The sequence below is a fragment of the Asterias amurensis genome, chromosome 8 (assembly GCF_032118995.1).
Source record: "Asterias amurensis chromosome 8, ASM3211899v1".
Lineage (NCBI taxonomy): Eukaryota > Metazoa > Echinodermata > Asteroidea > Forcipulatida > Asteriidae > Asterias > Asterias amurensis.
The window spans coordinates 23,319,200-23,336,325 of record NC_092655.1 but is presented as its reverse complement, the minus strand read 5'-3'; the positions used below and the strand labels follow the sequence as shown (position 1 = coordinate 23,336,325).

The following is a 17,126-nucleotide window of genomic DNA, read 5'->3' as shown; positions in this document are numbered from 1 at the left end:
AAGCTTACATCACTGCACGTTTATCCAATGAAATCATTGTATCCAATGAAATTAGAATTTTTGAAAAGCAAGTACATGTAGGCCTATATATGTACTTGGTTGTATCCTTGCGAATATAGGCATGGTACCAGTCTACCTGCCCTCCACCTTGCCATCAATCAAATCAAATCAAATCAAATCAAATCAAATCAATCAACATTTATTTCCAAACAAACACAATATACAAATGCAAACAATAGGATTTAACAAGACTGAAAACTGTATGGAGGCATGGCCCATTAAAGCAAAAGCTTGTAGGCTGGGATGCCTTCACAAAACAATCAGGACTGACTTGCAGAATTTAAATTAAGAAGTTATACTTTTATATTTGCTGTATATTTGTGATTTTGATGTTTACAGAAAGAGTGACCTACTAATGTAACAGGGCGTTGCTGACAGGCGGTGTCTAAGCTAGTTTCCTTCATGGTGTTTTAAGTAAATTATTTTGCGCCATAACCTTCACAAAACATGAAGTAGGTCTCATGTCAAAAGTGAAGATGAAAAAGATAGTATTTATTAGATGTTTCCTCTTCATTGGAACTTAAGTCAGCCAGTACAAGAAAAATGAGAATTATCTCTTAACAAATGCTATTAATAAGTAAGATGTTTAAGTAACAAACAGTGTTACTTACAAAGAAGAAAATAGTAAGTTTTCAGCCTTCGAGAAAGACTCTGCTAGGGTCGAAACGTCAGGCCATTAACTATTTTTTGCAAAGAAGTAAATATTAACACCCCCCCCCCCAAAAAAAAAAAAAAAAAAAAAAAAAATCAGTACTGAATTGTTTATTAATTCACTGATTCTTGCAACTTTTTTTATGGGGGGGGGGGGGGGTAAAAAACACATATTCATCAATCAGCCTGTGAATATGTTACAATAAGATGATACAATTTTAGTGAGGACAAGAAACGATATTTATTAGGTTTGTGATTTAAATATAACTTTGGATGATGAGCATGTTTTGGACTACCCCCTTGTGATTTTTCAATTTTTTGCCTAAATTTGAGAAAAATGCTGGACTTACCCCTTGTGGTTTTTTCACTTTTTGGCCTAAATTTGAGAAAAATGCTGGACTTACCCCTTGTGATTCTTTCACTTTTTGGCCTAAATTTGAGAAAAATGCTGGACCTACCCCTTGTGTTTTTTCATTCTTTTGCCTAAATTTGAGAAAAATGCTGGACTTACCCCTTGTGATTTTTTCACTTTTTAGCCTAAATTTGAGGAAAATGTTGGACTTTCCCTATGTGATTTTGTCACTTTTTGGCCTAAATTTGACAAAAATGCTTGACTTATCTCTTGTGATTTTTTTATGTTTCGGCTTAAATTTGAGAAAAATGCTAGACTTACCCCTTGTGATTTTTTTTTTTTTGCCCAAATTTCAGAAAAATGTTGGACCTAACCCCATGTGATTTTTTCACTTTTTGGCCTAAATTTGAGAAAAATGCTAGACTTACCCCTTGTGATTTTTTTTTTTTGCCCAAATTTCAGAAAAATGTTGGACCTAACCCCATGTGATTTTTTCACTTTTGGGCCTAAATTTGAGAAAAATGCTGGACTTACCTGTTTTTTTTCTTCACTTTTTTGCCTTAATTGGACAAAAATGCTGGACTTACCCCTTGTGTTTTTTCCCTTTTTTGCCTAAATTTTTAGCAAAATGTTGGACTTACCCAGTGTGATTTTGTCACTTTTTGGCCTAAATTTGACAAAAATGCTGGACTTACCCCTTGTGATTTTGTCACTTTTGGGCCTAAATTTGACCAAAATGCTGGAGTTACCCCTTACATCAAATTTACTTGGCATGTTTATGCTTGACACTACATAGGTGGTTACATGAAATATTATGTGTACATATTTATAGCTTCAATTTTTTCCCAAGTTGTACTTTCCTGTTAAAATAAACTAGTGGTTTTCATTAACACTACAACAACAAAATCATATCAGACAATTTTATTTTTTCCTCTTATAATTCCTTTTTTTATTAATATTTTCATCTTTCAAGAGACATTCAGACAATAGTAACAATGAACAACGTAAACAGTAAACCACAACAGTAACGCTATCTATACAAAGGGGACAGTTCAAACAGGTTCGAACCATCTTTGTTCAGCAAGAAATGTTGATCATGAAAATCACTTTGCTATGTACTCTGGTGAAAATCAACTTTAAATAAAAATAGCGAATTAGACTCTTAAATATCAAGACTATTTTGATAAGAGTTTGGAGTAGGTTTTCTTAGGTAAGGGAGATAGTCTTCAATGGACTACTGACAACTAAATGTCACTGATTTATACTTTGGGTGAGAACGACTAAATATGAGGATTCACTATAAAGTATGACATTAACAAAGCAACCCAACCTGGTCAGTAATAGTGACTTCAACTATTCCTCCCCATTAGGTTTTCTCTTTTTTCCTAAAATGGCTAAATACTCCATTAAAATTGCGGTCAGTCCGACTGCAACCACATAAGCTCTAAGTAAGTGTTGACTCCCCAGTCTGTTTTTTTTGTTTCCCGTTTTGTTGGGGGAGGGTGTTTCAGGGGTAATACTTACATTTTAAAAACCTTATATTTCTAAATACAGTTGCAGCATAAACAATTATTTATACACCCAAATTAACACAGGGCTTGATGCCGCTATAGTACCCTTAACCAAACGAATTCAATCTTGAATGTTGATGAAATTGCGGCATTTTTTGGCCTTTACATCCAGTACCGAAGTCATCTTCTAGTCAATCCCTAGTAGCCTTTTATATCCAAGGTATACATGTTTAATATATTAAAATTTGCATACATTCCGATTGTGTAACATTCTCTCTATTTGAACTTGTTCATGCTTCCGTGTAAAGGGAGGGAGGGGGATAAAAACGCATTGCTCTTTAGGGTCGTCATTTTCTGCATGTCTTTAAAAAAGGTTGACTCTTGATACCAAAAGAATGAAAGCCCATTATTGATTGAAAACACATTCAACCTACATCACTGAATACAGAGAATTAAAGTGCTTATTAAAGTTAACTCAGTCTACGACATTCTAACGGCATGTTTATTTGGCTTGAGGGATTTGTACGACATAGACCATGTGACATGCAGAATAACGTCAGTACATTCTCTCATCAGTCAAGCTTCTTCTTGTTAAAAAGTTTCGATCAATTCATCAACTGATAATCAAAGAAGCTCTGAGACTGTATTCTGCTTCTTCAAATGCACTCCAAAAAAGCTTACAATAGTTTTAGTTTTTAAAGATTTTATAAAATCTTATAAAATACTGAATCTGGTTCTGTTTTTCCAATGTTTTCTTCAAAAGAAACTGTCTGCTATTTACATCTATTGGAACAAAAACACCATCGTGAATCCATTTTGTTCAAAAACGCTCTATACACTGATCTTGATAAGACTGATGTCTTTATACAAAAACAAAACGCACTTATATATAAATTTTATTCCTTGTGTTGTATATACAAGAACTAAACAAAAGTGTGATCAATGGCACCCTGTTCACACTTCCTTTATTTGGGTTTCGCATCATCTTTCCAACCCAAAGGGTTTTTGATTCTAATAAAAATACAATCCACACTTTCCGCATGTCTTTACAACTTCGGCTTAGGAACGCAACACTTGACGACAACAGCATAATATATGTCTTAAAAGACATCTTAAAAATAATACAAAAAATAAAACAAACTACAAGTCAAGTGCAAACTTTGAAAAGAGCTATAGTCAGTGGGTCAATGAAATCTGTTTACATCTTTCTTAAAGTAAATCACATCATCATATAAAAAATGTTTACAAAGCAGTCAATTCAAAACAACTGGTTTAAGTGTTGTATGTGGACAATACAGATTTGCATATATGCAAATTAAATAAGCCTAGATGGTTTATTTGTTGGAAATTTGAAGAATTTTCCCGCCGCCCTGCACTATTTGAAGTGAGTTCTATTACACGCTTGATATAATAATTCCTCATCCATTATGGATGGGCAGACATACTATACGCAGCTTTTGTATTAACACACATGATATTGACAGGCTCAAACAAGATTAAGAAACAAGCATAAATTAATCAGCCATTTGTTCGGCAAATAATCACAAGGTTTTGGTAACATTTCCCATGACTTAACAGTTTATCATCCTGAAAGGAAGATCAAATCAATTAAGATGTTTTCGTTACCCTACCAGGCTGACAAACACTGTGTTGAAATCAACCAATCAGTCAATTTGAATTTTAGGTGAACAGTTATTTTTTGCTATTGGTTTAATAGATCTCCTTTAAAGGTAGAAATTCATTTCAATCCTTTAAAATGTACAAGAAGAATATCATCTCACCAATTCAAATTTATCCAAGAGTTAAATAGTGTTTGATTCAGAAACGAATACAGACTGAAAACTAACGGATCTTATTATACTATGGTAGTGACAACAATGGTGATATTATATAAAAACATTAAGAATTTACTCATAAAAAACAATGATTTGAGGTATATGCGCAAATATTATGGTCAATGTAGATTTACTGATGATTGTCGCGATAAGGTGGTAAGACAAGGTATTGGGTCAAGGTGAATTTCAAAGCCTCATATGTTGAGGTTTTGAAATCTCATATAAGGATGCATTTACTTTAGGTTTCTTGACCATGTATGACTTGGCTGAATAACTTGTTAAGCAGTAGATAGACCTCAGTGTTGATGACGTCATAGTTTGTTTACAACTTTGCAGCAGAATGGGAAAACAATGTCTCCACAACTGTCCGAAATGTAGTATTCAGTTACAACACTTGAAGCAATACAGTAAACAAACCGTGACATGATCAGTACCTGGGGTCTATTTGTTAACCATTGCTTATAACCAGGTTCACACTGACAGCAAACTGCTATAACACCCAGGGGTGCTAACCCTGGGGTATAACAGTGCGGTAGCTGAAACCTCACTTTTTGGTTCTTTTTACAAAATCTCCAAATCGTTTGACTGTGGTTTGTTATCTTAACATCTTGATCAAACTTTTCTAAATGGTTGGCTAAGATTTTCAAAGGAGTTGTTAAATGTAAAATTTCCCGTCTTTTATGTTTGAGTGATCTGGGATGCATTGTGTAGTTGTACCCGACAATTGCATTTTAAACACTACGCCCGTACAAAAATAAGACTCATTCCCAATCATCTGCGTTAAACATAACAAGCATGTATGTACAAAAGCAGCAAAAAAACACCATCATAAAACCAGTACTGGGCTCCAAGGCCCTCTTAGAGTATCATCCGCTTAAAATCTTGGCACCATATGCTTCATTAATATTAATAATAATCACAATTCTGTTCTCTTCTTCTTTTTTTTAAAAAGCTCCCTGGTATACTCTTTAAGATAACATCTTTATAAAAACAAAAAACAAGGTGACAGATTTATTAAAAATCCCAACTCTTTTTTGATCAACCAAACGAACAAAAAAGTACATAGGTTTGGATGGTACAATATCAATGCTATACATCTACGTATTAAAAGGTATGTAATGTTTGTCTACACTGTGTTTACAGCATGCTCACCAGATCTTTGTGAAATAGATTAATGCCCAAGCCATCCAAAATAACTGTCCATGTTTACTTTCATACACCCTGGTTACTTTAAAACCCACTAGAAACAAAGGTCACGAGTCATGTTCTGGATGATTATTTTTACAGAACCATCAGATAACCAACACTTACGCGAGACTGATGTAAAAGTAGTTTCCCGGGTCGGAGACAAAAAAAAAAAAAAATCAAAATGCGTAACTTTTCTCTTATAAGCTGTTTCACAGAAGCCATTTGCCCTGAATATCTACCAGATGGCACAATGATTAAGCAATCGCAAAGGGTAGAAGGTGATATGTTGAACTATCACCTACAGCCAAACAGACAAAGGGTGCTACTAAAGAGACAAACAGAGAGAAACAAACAAACAGACAGACTGAGAGAGAGGCCGGCTACTTGCTATGGCTTGTAATGTGAGCGCCATAGGTAGGTGCCCCGCAGGTTGGAAGTGCAAAGGGACCTCCTACTCCACAGAAGGAGGGAGACATCATGGCTGTTGTCCCTGTGGGGTAATAGGCAGAAGGGGTGAGAGATACGGTAACAGATTGGGTGGGGGGAGGGGGCGAAGAGAGAGAGAGAGGAAATCGTAGGTGAGCTTCTCTGTTGGAGTTGTGTTTTGAAGAAATTAATTTGAGAAGTTGTGAACATAAGTTATCTGAAGAGCACATCAACACTACCAATCAATAGTAACAGGTTCTAGTACTTTGAAGTTACAAGGTAGGCAAATGATAGTCTAGAATTTGTGACACAAATTATAACTGACTGATTGCTAAATTTTAACAACATCTTAAACAACAAATTGATTTTATTTTGAAAAACAGATTGTTGTTGTTTTTGTTTTTGGTTTGTATAATACAATGCATAGCTCTCAACATTCCCCTAATTATATATAGGGGAAAGCATTTTTTGTTTTTTTTCTTCTTAAGTTTTTTAGTAATTATTAGTGATGGATGTTAGTATTGGAATAGAAATTGTTTGACTGCTGTTTCAGAGCCATGGAGTGGAAGGGACATGCCAAAATGTTAATAGTTCCTGTAAATTTGACAATTTTTGTTTGTTTGTTTGGTTGGTTGGTTGCTTTTTTTCCATGAGTGTACCACTAGAGTTATGTGTCACAACCCTTAATAATAATAATAATAATAATAATAATAATAATAATAACAAATTATTTCCTTACTGGAAAGTTGTTGCTGGAAAGTTGTTGCGGGAAAGTTGATTTGGGGTATTGGGGTTGACGAAGAATAACTGAGTGAGTGATAGATCATTGGATGATTCTGCTCAAACTAGGCTACAACGTGCACTTGAAACAAGATCAAAATCACGTCAAAGCTGTCTCCACGTATGAAATCATTTCACAAAAAACTTTTCCACGTGGGTACTGTCACTTGTTCCCCCTTCTCCCATATATCACCGAATTATTGAGTCAAACCCCCCTCCTCGGGTTTATTTCAGTCTATCATTGTTCGGCCGTGTTTCGCAGAGTCCCAAGCGGTGATAAATCTTCGCTATGGTAACAAAGCAAGACATAGCTGTAACAAGTGACTCAGCCCTTCTTACGAAATGCTTGGGTCTCAGAGGACTGTAGGACCCACATACTGGTGCCACGCAGGTAAACTGCTGTGTAATCCTCCAAATGTTGGCGTGTTGCTGAGGTCAGAGCGATGCTAGACCCTCATGTTCATGTGTCTACACTGACTGAGTCAATGTTTTCACAAGTGCATTGACTTGCTGATATCCACAGCACCAGCAAAAGCACAACGTATTGCTGGTGTGGACTGGTGGTAGCGATACAGCATGGAATGTATATTGATTCAAAGTTGTTCTATTTTTCAAACTTTTTCTGTTCTGATTTCTTTCTTGTTGTGTATGTATATTTGTTTGTCTTTTGGCTTTTGCTTTTCATTTCATTAGGCTCTGTCGGTATGCCTGGAAGCAGGGAGCCCTCCCAAGGGGGTGTCATGCCTTAAAATCAAAGCAGATTTGATTTCATTCACACAATAGGAATTATAGTCTTTGCCGAGTTATTCCCAAAATGCCAGGCAGAGCTTGGAGACACAAGAACAAAAGACGTAGAGGTAATCTTTCATTCAAGAACGATCCATTTCAGACCATTACTATATTTACGCTCAATAGAAATGATTGGCCTTCAATATCATCAAAGTTTTCAGCCGATACTGCACATCAAGGGTAAAGAACATACTAATCCAATTTCAGGAAGGACTGCTTTCCTTGACGACTATGCCCGGTTTTTCTTATACGGAAATGGGGGAAAAATACAATGGACAATGACGGACCGTAAGAAAAGATTTTCCTTCTGTGCGCTTACAAATTATTTGATGGTTTCTGTATCTAGATAATGGATAAATGTCTGAAAGACGGGGGAAAACCTTGGAGGTTACAAGATCAATTTCGCGGGAAAACTACTTTCAATTGACAGCGAGGAGGGCACAATGGTATAATCCAGCCCAGCGTATTATTGGCAAGTCTCTTGATAGCTATTACCCGTTATGTCCTACAAAATGGAAGCCTCATAATGTCATTGTTAGCGAGACCTTGGTCCAACCTACCAAAGGCTCTCACTGACTCGTAATTATGACTGAGAAATGGCATTGCTGACTTAAGGCATAGATGGTTTTTTTGTAGCTTGGACATTATAATGGCTAACAATATTAGTAGAGCTAAAAGGTGTATGAAAAGGCGTGTCCTTGCGTTTGATAATATTGCTCAACTTAAGTAATATTGCAACTGTTCATCATCAGCGAAGCACTGCCATACAGTACTCCCACTCATTTGGAATACACAAGAATAAAAAGAAAAATGCAAGTTACTGCAAAGATTTGTGGACTGTAAAACAAATTGCTGACTTGTTTACGGTATGTTGTTTTCAGAAGAGTTCTACAGATAAACGAGGTAAGGTAAGCTTGGATATTTATAACAAGTTAACTGGTGGATCCAGAGAGCAGGGAGGGGGCTGTAATCTTATAGATATTATTTCCATAAATGTATCAGAATTCATTTTAAAACATAATTATACATTGGAACTCTTTTACAATTTGACTTTGTCATTGAAACCTCAAGAGAGAAAAGAGTTTCTCGATATTTAGCATTGAGTAATGAGTAAAATACATCAAAAATCAGTTTAAAGATTGCTAAGCAATTGATCATAATGATTCTAACCAGCAACTGATCAATAGGTTTTGGTTTTTGGACGAACTGATATCAGTGAAATGATCAATAAACTTGACAGATCAATAATTTATCAGTTAATCAATGAACCCATAATCAATAAAGTGGTGAGCAGAGACATTGAGAGGTGAGGTGGTGGGTTTTACGACATGATAGAAACTCATGTTTTGTAAGCAGTGTAGAGGAAAGAGCAAGCTTGGCGTTTGGAGAAAAAGGTAGTGAGTTTTGCTCATGCAATGACTACAGGAGCAGATTACAAACGGGTTGTGGCAATTTAAACACTGACAAGCAATGAGGTAGAAAAGAAGCTTAAGGAGCTTGGAAACTATTGGACTAAGAAGTTAGGAATCGAGTGTTAAGTAGCTAGGATGAGGTTACATGAGCTAGTAAGGTTTAGGCCGTACCTCATTGTACTGTATGGATTAAGAGTATAGGTACGAGTACCTCATTATACTATATGGGTTAAGGGTAGGAGGTAGGATTAATGGAGCAAGCGCAAGGTTTTGATTCATGCCCAAACCCACCACCCACCTTGTGTCTCACGCTCACCTGATGCCCCAATCATTGGCCCAGCCATTCCGGCCGGGCAAGAGCCGGGCGAGGGGCTGGAGGGACAGCGCACCACGGGGGCAAACGCACTCTTCTGCTTTACGGCAGTGATCATGTTGGCGGGCGAGAAGGAGAAAATACCCGGTGAGGCGGCGGCGGAGCGATGGGACGATGCCCCATTCCCAGTACTGCTAGGGGGGTGGGGCAGAGACGGTGGTGATGAGGAAGGGACAGCAGCTAGCGAAAAAAAATAAAAGCAAAAGAAACACAAAGAGTGCATGATGATGAGAGCTAAGGTCAGCGTGGTGAAATCAAAGGAAAAGTGCCTTCTTATACTACGACTCAAGACGAGTGAGTGGTGGTAAGAATGCAGAGAGCTTCAGGCTACAGGTTCAATCTCTCCACATCCCCCCTAAGGAAATCACATTGCCACCCTAAGCCCATCAGTTACAAGGACACAGGGACAAACTGTCAATAGTAAACGCACTGTTGGAACCTGCTGGATGCAAACATCAATGGAACATATGAACTTGCACCATAATGATTTGGCTTTACGGGGGACGTGTTTTCACCCATTATCACCGTCGCGTGTCTCTGTACACAATGGTCGTGGACACTGATAACTTAATTTGACTTTTCAAGAGTACAACTCAACGCACGGAGTGGGAAATGATGAAGCTTGTGGGAATACCGAACAATCCCCTCTGTGCCGTACAACCGTCAAATACATCAAATTATACACGTCAAAACTCTCGCCATCCGAGCAATTACCTGGCCCACTTCTACAGAAAAGCTCACTGAAATGTCGTTTGTTAATATTTTTTTGTAAAAAAAAAGAAAAGAATAAAAAAATCCTGCGAATTACAAATTATGCATGGACCTGTTGTACCTGTGTAACAAGAGTTGTTTGTGAGTTTTTGTGCTGATGAAGAGTGTTGCACTGAGAAAAACCTGTCTAAGGACAAATGCAATATTGTAAATTATAAGATTAACACGATGGTATTTGGAGGCAGCCTCAGGCCCACTAGCACTCTCTGAATAGTGGGTATTGTGCTCCTTGGCAGTTGGGAATCACACAGGAAGAGGAACGACACAAAACAAGCTCACTCCAACTCTCTTTCTCGATGCCAACTAGGGGCCGAACAAAATGGTTCCTTCAGGCAACTATCGGGACTTGCTTTCCCAAAGTGTCCCACGGCAGCCACGGCCTAGGCAAACAGAATACAATCAACTTGAATGTCCAAACTGGCTTTGTGCGTCGCTGCGTTTTCTATTAGTGAAATTCTTGTTATTTTTACATCGTTATTGTCTCTAACTGCTCAATGCTGGTTATCTTATGGTTGGAGACTGTTCCTACAAGGGAAAGTCAAAATCTCTCTAACTTAATAAGCAAAATGGAAAATTGTTTTCCTTTTTTTCTCTCCACTGTCCAGGTTTTCTTCCTCCCCCCTTCCCTATTTGTACAAAGATCTGGCAAACATTTCATCTGTAAAACACCTACTTAAAAATCGTTGAACACTGTTTTTGTACACATAAAAATGGACAATATCTATCAATTTTGAACACTGAAAAACAATTATATGCATTTGGATCATCAATCAGACTCTCGTTTCCAGCAGTAAAATATCTGGAACAAATTTCAAGTTCTCTGTCTAGCTGTCTTAAAGTAGACAACAACGGAGAATGAAAAAAGTATTTGGTCTTAAAATTTGCACAACATAAATAGAACACAATTTAACCATCAGTCCCTGATTTTTGGTAGTTTCATCAAAGGACGTGGCATATTAATTTTGTTTTGTTTATACCCTGTATTGATATTTAATCGAGATGGTTTAACATAATGCATCTCTCAGCCACATCTCTCTGTACACAATAGATACAGTTATAACTACATGTAGTATTTCAACCTGGATGCACCAGACGAACTCAAGTAAGCTCAGGTCTTTTGCAACTTTTCGCAAAAGAGGAAGTTCGGTTTTGGGGGGAAATGGTTAAAAGCCAAAACTAAAAACAGCATTAAAGGAATCTTAGTCCTCTTTTGAATAAGCGAAAAAAAACTTCCAGCAGGGTAGTTTTCAAAGAGCACAATTTTTTTTATTTTTTGTTTTTAATAAAAATAATTCATGATAACTTCTCATGAGCAAAGAGTTTGCAAACCTGAGCGTCTTAAGTTCATCTGGGTCACCTGTTAGTGTGTGAACTATAAAAATGCCCACCAACTAGCCGTTGAAACAACACCATGTCCCAAAGAGAGTGTTTTTCGGAGGGATTATAATTATGGCTACAGCAGTGTAAAGTGCCCCAAGACAACCCTTCATTCTTTGATCTCTTTTGATCAACACAATTTCCATCTCTCCAAAGGGATCCATATATATAAATCCATAAATGGGTTGCAACCAGGTATACAAGCCCTCTTCAGGACTTCTCAAACAGGTGATGGGCACCTTTTCTGAGCACTACACACAGCTCATTTCCTCAGTACATGATGGTAGAAGGGGGAGAGAGAGAGAGGGGTAGAGGTTGGTTGGTCCTTAATGTAACAGCAGTCCGCGGCAGTACTTACTAGCTGTCCCATTGAAGAGACTTGGTGAGGAGGGGATAGCCATATTGGAGAGGTTACTGGCGCTGGCATAGCCGTTCATGCTTGAGTAGGAACCTGTACTGCCGTTACTACTGTGTGGGGTGGAAATACCAGATGAATAACCACGCGGTGATAATGCACTACTGGGTTGAACTCGAGAGAAACCTAATAAGGGAGATAGAGAAGAACTGACTGTTAGGGAGGAACCTAGGCTGGAAACACTTAACAGTCATCATCAAAAAGTAAGCAGTGCAAAAGAAAAACTTACAATGCAAAACAAAATTGAACATTTGTCTTTAAATAATTGGTACCTAGCATAAACTGTTCAGCAATATTCCACACAGAAAGTACCACATTACTCAAATGTGTTAAAGGCAGTGGACACTATTGGTAATTACTCAAAATAATTATTAGCATAAAACCTTACTTGGTAATGAGTAATGGGAAGACTGGTCTTTGACAGTTACCAATAGTGTACAATGTCTTTAACAAACTTTAAGATGGTAAAATAGTTAACATAATGTTCCAACCCCAACTGTTTCATTGATTTGAAAATATATTTTATTTTTTAAAAGAGAACAAATAAAAAACGTTATTCCAGTGTGGTCGAACCTGCAATGTAAGACTTTAAAAAACACTTCGAATCTTGAACAGATTTTTATCACGCTGCCACCATCTTGGCCATGTTCCTTGTATCCAACATCAGTAATGGATGCTAATAATTATACCTAACATAAAAAACCCAGACTTTTTCTTCTTTAAGCCTCAGTTTGGTTACAGTTATGGAAGAAAAATCAAGATGGCCGCACCACAATAAAGATTTATTTTATAACCATTTTATAGTTCAGCTTACCAGACTGTTGCTCGCTACCGACATCGTGATCACCCAAAGACAGTTGACTTCCAAACGAGGTCATGGGTACCAGACCACCAGAGCCACCAGAGTTGTTGATTGCTGGGGAACGAGGGGCAGTTATTGGAAGCTGATTGCGAGGCATGCTGTAAAGAGCCTCGGCAAGATCGGCAGCTCTCTTTAAGATGATCTCCTGTACACAAGAATACGTAGATAAGCAATTTTTAAAATGTTTTCTAGGGCGCAGTTCTCCTCATGCATAGCGACCTAGCGAGCTGATACTTTAAAATTGTAGGCTGATACGCACACAAACCAAAATGTTGATTCATTGTTTTGGGGTATCTGTTAATATTTAAAAAAAAATTTAATAAAAATCGTACCAAAAACCCCTATAAATGCTCCAGTAGAACTTTTAAAATCTAACATAATAATAAGTACGAAACGATTCGGAGGACCTAAAATAATTTCAATTCAACTTAATTGGAACGAACTTACATACATTGCTAACAGGTTCAGACTGGAAAACAACAATTAATTGTATTTGTCGAACCAGTGAAGACAGGACAAGACACAAAAAAACAAGAATTTGAGACTTAGAAGGGTGAGAGATTCAAAAAAGAAGTGAATAGATAAATTGAAGTAAATAAGTCTCCTTAAAGTAGTACACATGCTGTCTTCCATCATGTATGTCAGCATGTCAATAAAGGAAGACACAATCTTAGAAGGTTACTCGACTACTGAACAAAATTTACAGAGTTGTCGGAAAGAATCAATTTTCAGCGTTTCCCGGACATAGTTCACACCGAGTGTTTCCTACCTTAGGAAGTCTTTCTTGGTCACCAGGATGTCTGGGTACCAGCTTGCTGAGTCTCTGGAATCCGTAGTCAATGGTTGGCTCTGTCAGTGAGACGTAGACAAAGCGGCCCGGTGCTCCTTTGCAAAACTGTTTGGATTTGTAGGATAGAGTGACTTCAACGACACCAGGGATGTGCCTTGGTGGAGTCTGAACCCTAATAGCATGGGACGTGATCAGCTGCAGATAGAATGAGAATTACCAGAATCATAAACATTTGCCCTTTTACGATTAGCAACACTTATCATTTTTGCTTTTGAAGGATGAGATATTAAGAGAAAGAGGAGTATGGTGGGGTTTTTCTGCCCTGTAATTTGTTTGATGACACTCTTTGCTTGGAATTACTTCATAATAATGTTCTCTTTACTTTCACAAGGTTTATGTTGTATTATTGTTCAACATTCTTGAAGCATGTTTTCCTTTATATTTGAGGAACTACCACAAAAGTTCTTTACTTCTATAGAAACAAAATAATTAAATTGTCGTCAGCAATTTTTGGGAAAAATTATAAAAAATACAAGTACCAAATATCAAAGAAGTGACCATAGCTCAAGTGGTTTTTACCATGTCATAATATTATCACGTTTAACCAGGGCCCAAATGACAGGCTGTCTGCTAAGCAAAATGAGCAGGATACCAGTTACATTGTAATTTGGCTGCTAACCTTATTCTGGTAAGCAAAATTTTGTTGAGCTTAGCATTTTTTTGTGCTTTAAGGCAGCTCTATGAAAATGGGCCCTGTTGATGCTGGATGTTGTCACTGTATGCCATCATTCTAGTGACGTGCATCTTCTACAAAGCCAGCCCATACTTTAGACCCGTAGCAGCCCAGCATGGTCATCAAGCATACACACCCGTGAAATGCTTCATTTCACCCACATAAAGAGGACGGTTGGTGGTGGAATAAAACAGGTAAACTTCTGCCCTGGGTTTATTGTGGAATTCTAGATTTGAGGAAGAGGATTATATGTCATCGAGAGGCTTTAACCATTTCATTTCATTGTAATTTGGCTCAATGGAAGTAAGTCCGAACGAACTAAAATTCCTTGGTCTGGCCATGGGCCCAAATGTGGCAGAGGTTTTCTGTTCACGGTGCGTGACTAATGTCTTTTCTCGAAAGAGAAACAATTCATGGTGCAAAAAACAGAATCTTTGTTCTCTTGGCTTAGTTAAGTCATGATTTCTTTTTTCCAGTGGTACTCTCTAAGAAAAATGATTTCAGCAATTCCGCTAAAATAAACCCATCATGCTGGAAGGGAAATAATGGGAAATCCCCCAACGGTAACCAGTTAAAAGGATAGAGTAAATTGTTTCTTTCTACAAAGCTACTATGTGCAATATGCTAGCTTCCTTAGCGCCCTCGGTGACCAACGCGTCTTAATAAAAACATGATCCGTGGGAATCAATGCGCACTAACACAGAACAATCCGGCAATCCAGAGAGAGGGGTATTTTTAATACAAAAAATGGGCCCCGGTGTATCCTAGTTGGCTCTACCCAAAAATACTGAATGAAGGAATTTCTCTTAACTTTGTCAACACTTTCTATCTTATTATGATTTTGTTCTATTATTCGATTGAAGATTCCCATCCATGGAGAAATCAGAAAAAAAACTCAGCTTTCAATTAAACATAGAATGAAGAAGACAGCCCTGCCTTGGGCGATACACAGCACCTCTGAATAAGGCAATGTGTTTAATAGCGTCCAACAACCTTTATCATCTATATTCCCCTGTTGTATAGAGACAATACCAGCAATGTCAAGGGATAGCCTAGGGGCTCCAAGTATTACAAAGAAAAAGAAGAACAAACTAGAAAATTTCACTTCGTTGAAATCCAGTAGAGACATTTCAAGAGAAAATGTTTTTTTATTGAACAAGTGGTTGATGGTGGCAATAAAAAAATAATTCCTAGGATTATAATTATATTCCATTTTTGTTATTCTTTTTAGATTTACTTACTTAAACTCCTGAAATAAGAACCTTTTATTTTTATTAGAGAAATAGAATCTTTGTCAAAATATCAAATATCTGTGAAAAAAATACTTTATACTTTGATCCCCAATAACAACTGAACAGAAACTACTCCGCTTTCTCAACAAATAAATAATTTTGCAATGACTTTCTATTTTCCAATCTTATCCCAATTCAACAATGCAAACATTTGTGCAAACTCTTGCCATTCTCTGCTCATAGGTTTAATGTAACAAATTTTCTATTTCAAGTCGGGAAGTTCTTAGTAATTTTCTGCACGTATAGAAGTAGACCTTTACAAACAACATAGTGATATCAAGCCCTCCGGCGATTCAACTAGAAAAACACTGAAATCTCTGCATTCTCTACTCAACAAAGTTGCCGCATGTAAAAAGAAAGTGATCCACTTTCATCAATCATTAAAAACTTAGGATGAAATTGGCTTAATCCAAGAAGAAAAACAAAATCTGCAGCCAAGTGTTCTGGAATATTTGTTTCTTCCTAAGCCAAAGAATTTGTGTCACAAATTTCCAAATCAAAAAACAATTTCAGTACAATTGTAAATCTATATATGTTTGGGGGCGAAGGCTGCTTTGTTCAAACAGACTAGTTTTCAAGCAAACATCTTATAAACTAACCAGAGTGACAATCATGGAAGCTGGTAAACACACTTTTCAACAGAAAAAAATCCTATACACTTTTATGTTATTGACACTAAATATTTTGCAAAAAGCCACAGCAGTAATTAGAACCTGAAGACTCAAATTTATTTTCTTGCAAAAAGAATCTTATCAAACTCGTTTTCAGGAAGAAAGGCTGAAGTTAAAACAAAGTAACTTTTCAGAGTTAAAAACATCAAGAACAACAACTACTTTTATTTACTTGCCTGAAAGTCGTTAAAGCTACATTCTGTGCATTAAAAAACAGGATTTGTTCAGTCTCTTATAAGATTGATGCTTACCTCACTCCAGACAATCATGGTTCCAAATACGACCTGAAGACCGTCAAAGAAATTCTCACCAACGATGATAACTGTTGCCCCTCCTGTCGTCCAGCCCTCACTCGGACTTATAGCCTTGATACAGGGTGTGGCTGTTACATAGAAAAAGGGGTTCATTAATAATAATAATAATAGGAATAATAAACAGTATTTAAAATAGAACTAAAGGTTTGCCTAAATGGAAGCCCATCAGTATGCTCTTAAGATTAAGATGTAAGAAAAGAAGCCAAAAATCAAGCCGATAAATATAAAACAACTGTGAACAGAAACAGGATTTTCATTAAACCCTTAACTTGAATTTACTTCAGTTGAGCAATAATTCTTTTAAAAAGGGCAATCCTACACAAAATACAGCAAACACCAAGCTTCCATCAAGTCAAAACATGAGAAAGTTTTCAGGATTAAAAAGGGGTCCAAATCTTTGAGAAATTCAATAATCTTTGGTGATATCACCACTTCCACCACATACTGTCATCCTCTATCAATTCAAATTTCAATCAACATTCAGCTCTCAAAAAAGTACCTGATGATGCGTACAGTTAAATACT

At 37.0% G+C, this 17,126-nt stretch overlaps 1 protein-coding gene across 2 annotated transcripts in view; it reads right to left on the bottom strand.

Moving 5' to 3' along the window:
- Positions 1-1,749: 1,749 nt before the first annotated feature.
- The window catches only part of LOC139940492 (transcription factor COE3-like), a 109,941-nt gene continuing 94,564 nt past the window's right edge, over positions 1,750-17,126 (bottom strand). The window contains exons 9-14 of one of the 2 annotated variants that reach the window (XM_071936776.1): positions 16,540-16,670; positions 13,572-13,787; positions 12,755-12,947; positions 11,884-12,066; positions 9,303-9,557; positions 1,750-6,087 (exon numbers count right to left, since the gene is read on the bottom strand). In XM_071936776.1, coding sequence (XP_071792877.1) covers positions 5,978-6,087; positions 9,303-9,557; positions 11,884-12,066; positions 12,755-12,947; positions 13,572-13,787; positions 16,540-16,670 — 1,088 coding nt within the window. In that variant the 3' untranslated portion in view covers positions 1,750-5,977. The remainder of the gene's footprint in view (positions 6,088-9,302; positions 9,558-11,883; positions 12,067-12,754; positions 12,948-13,571; positions 13,788-16,539; positions 16,671-17,126) is intronic. The other variant, XM_071936777.1, reaches the window with a different exon arrangement.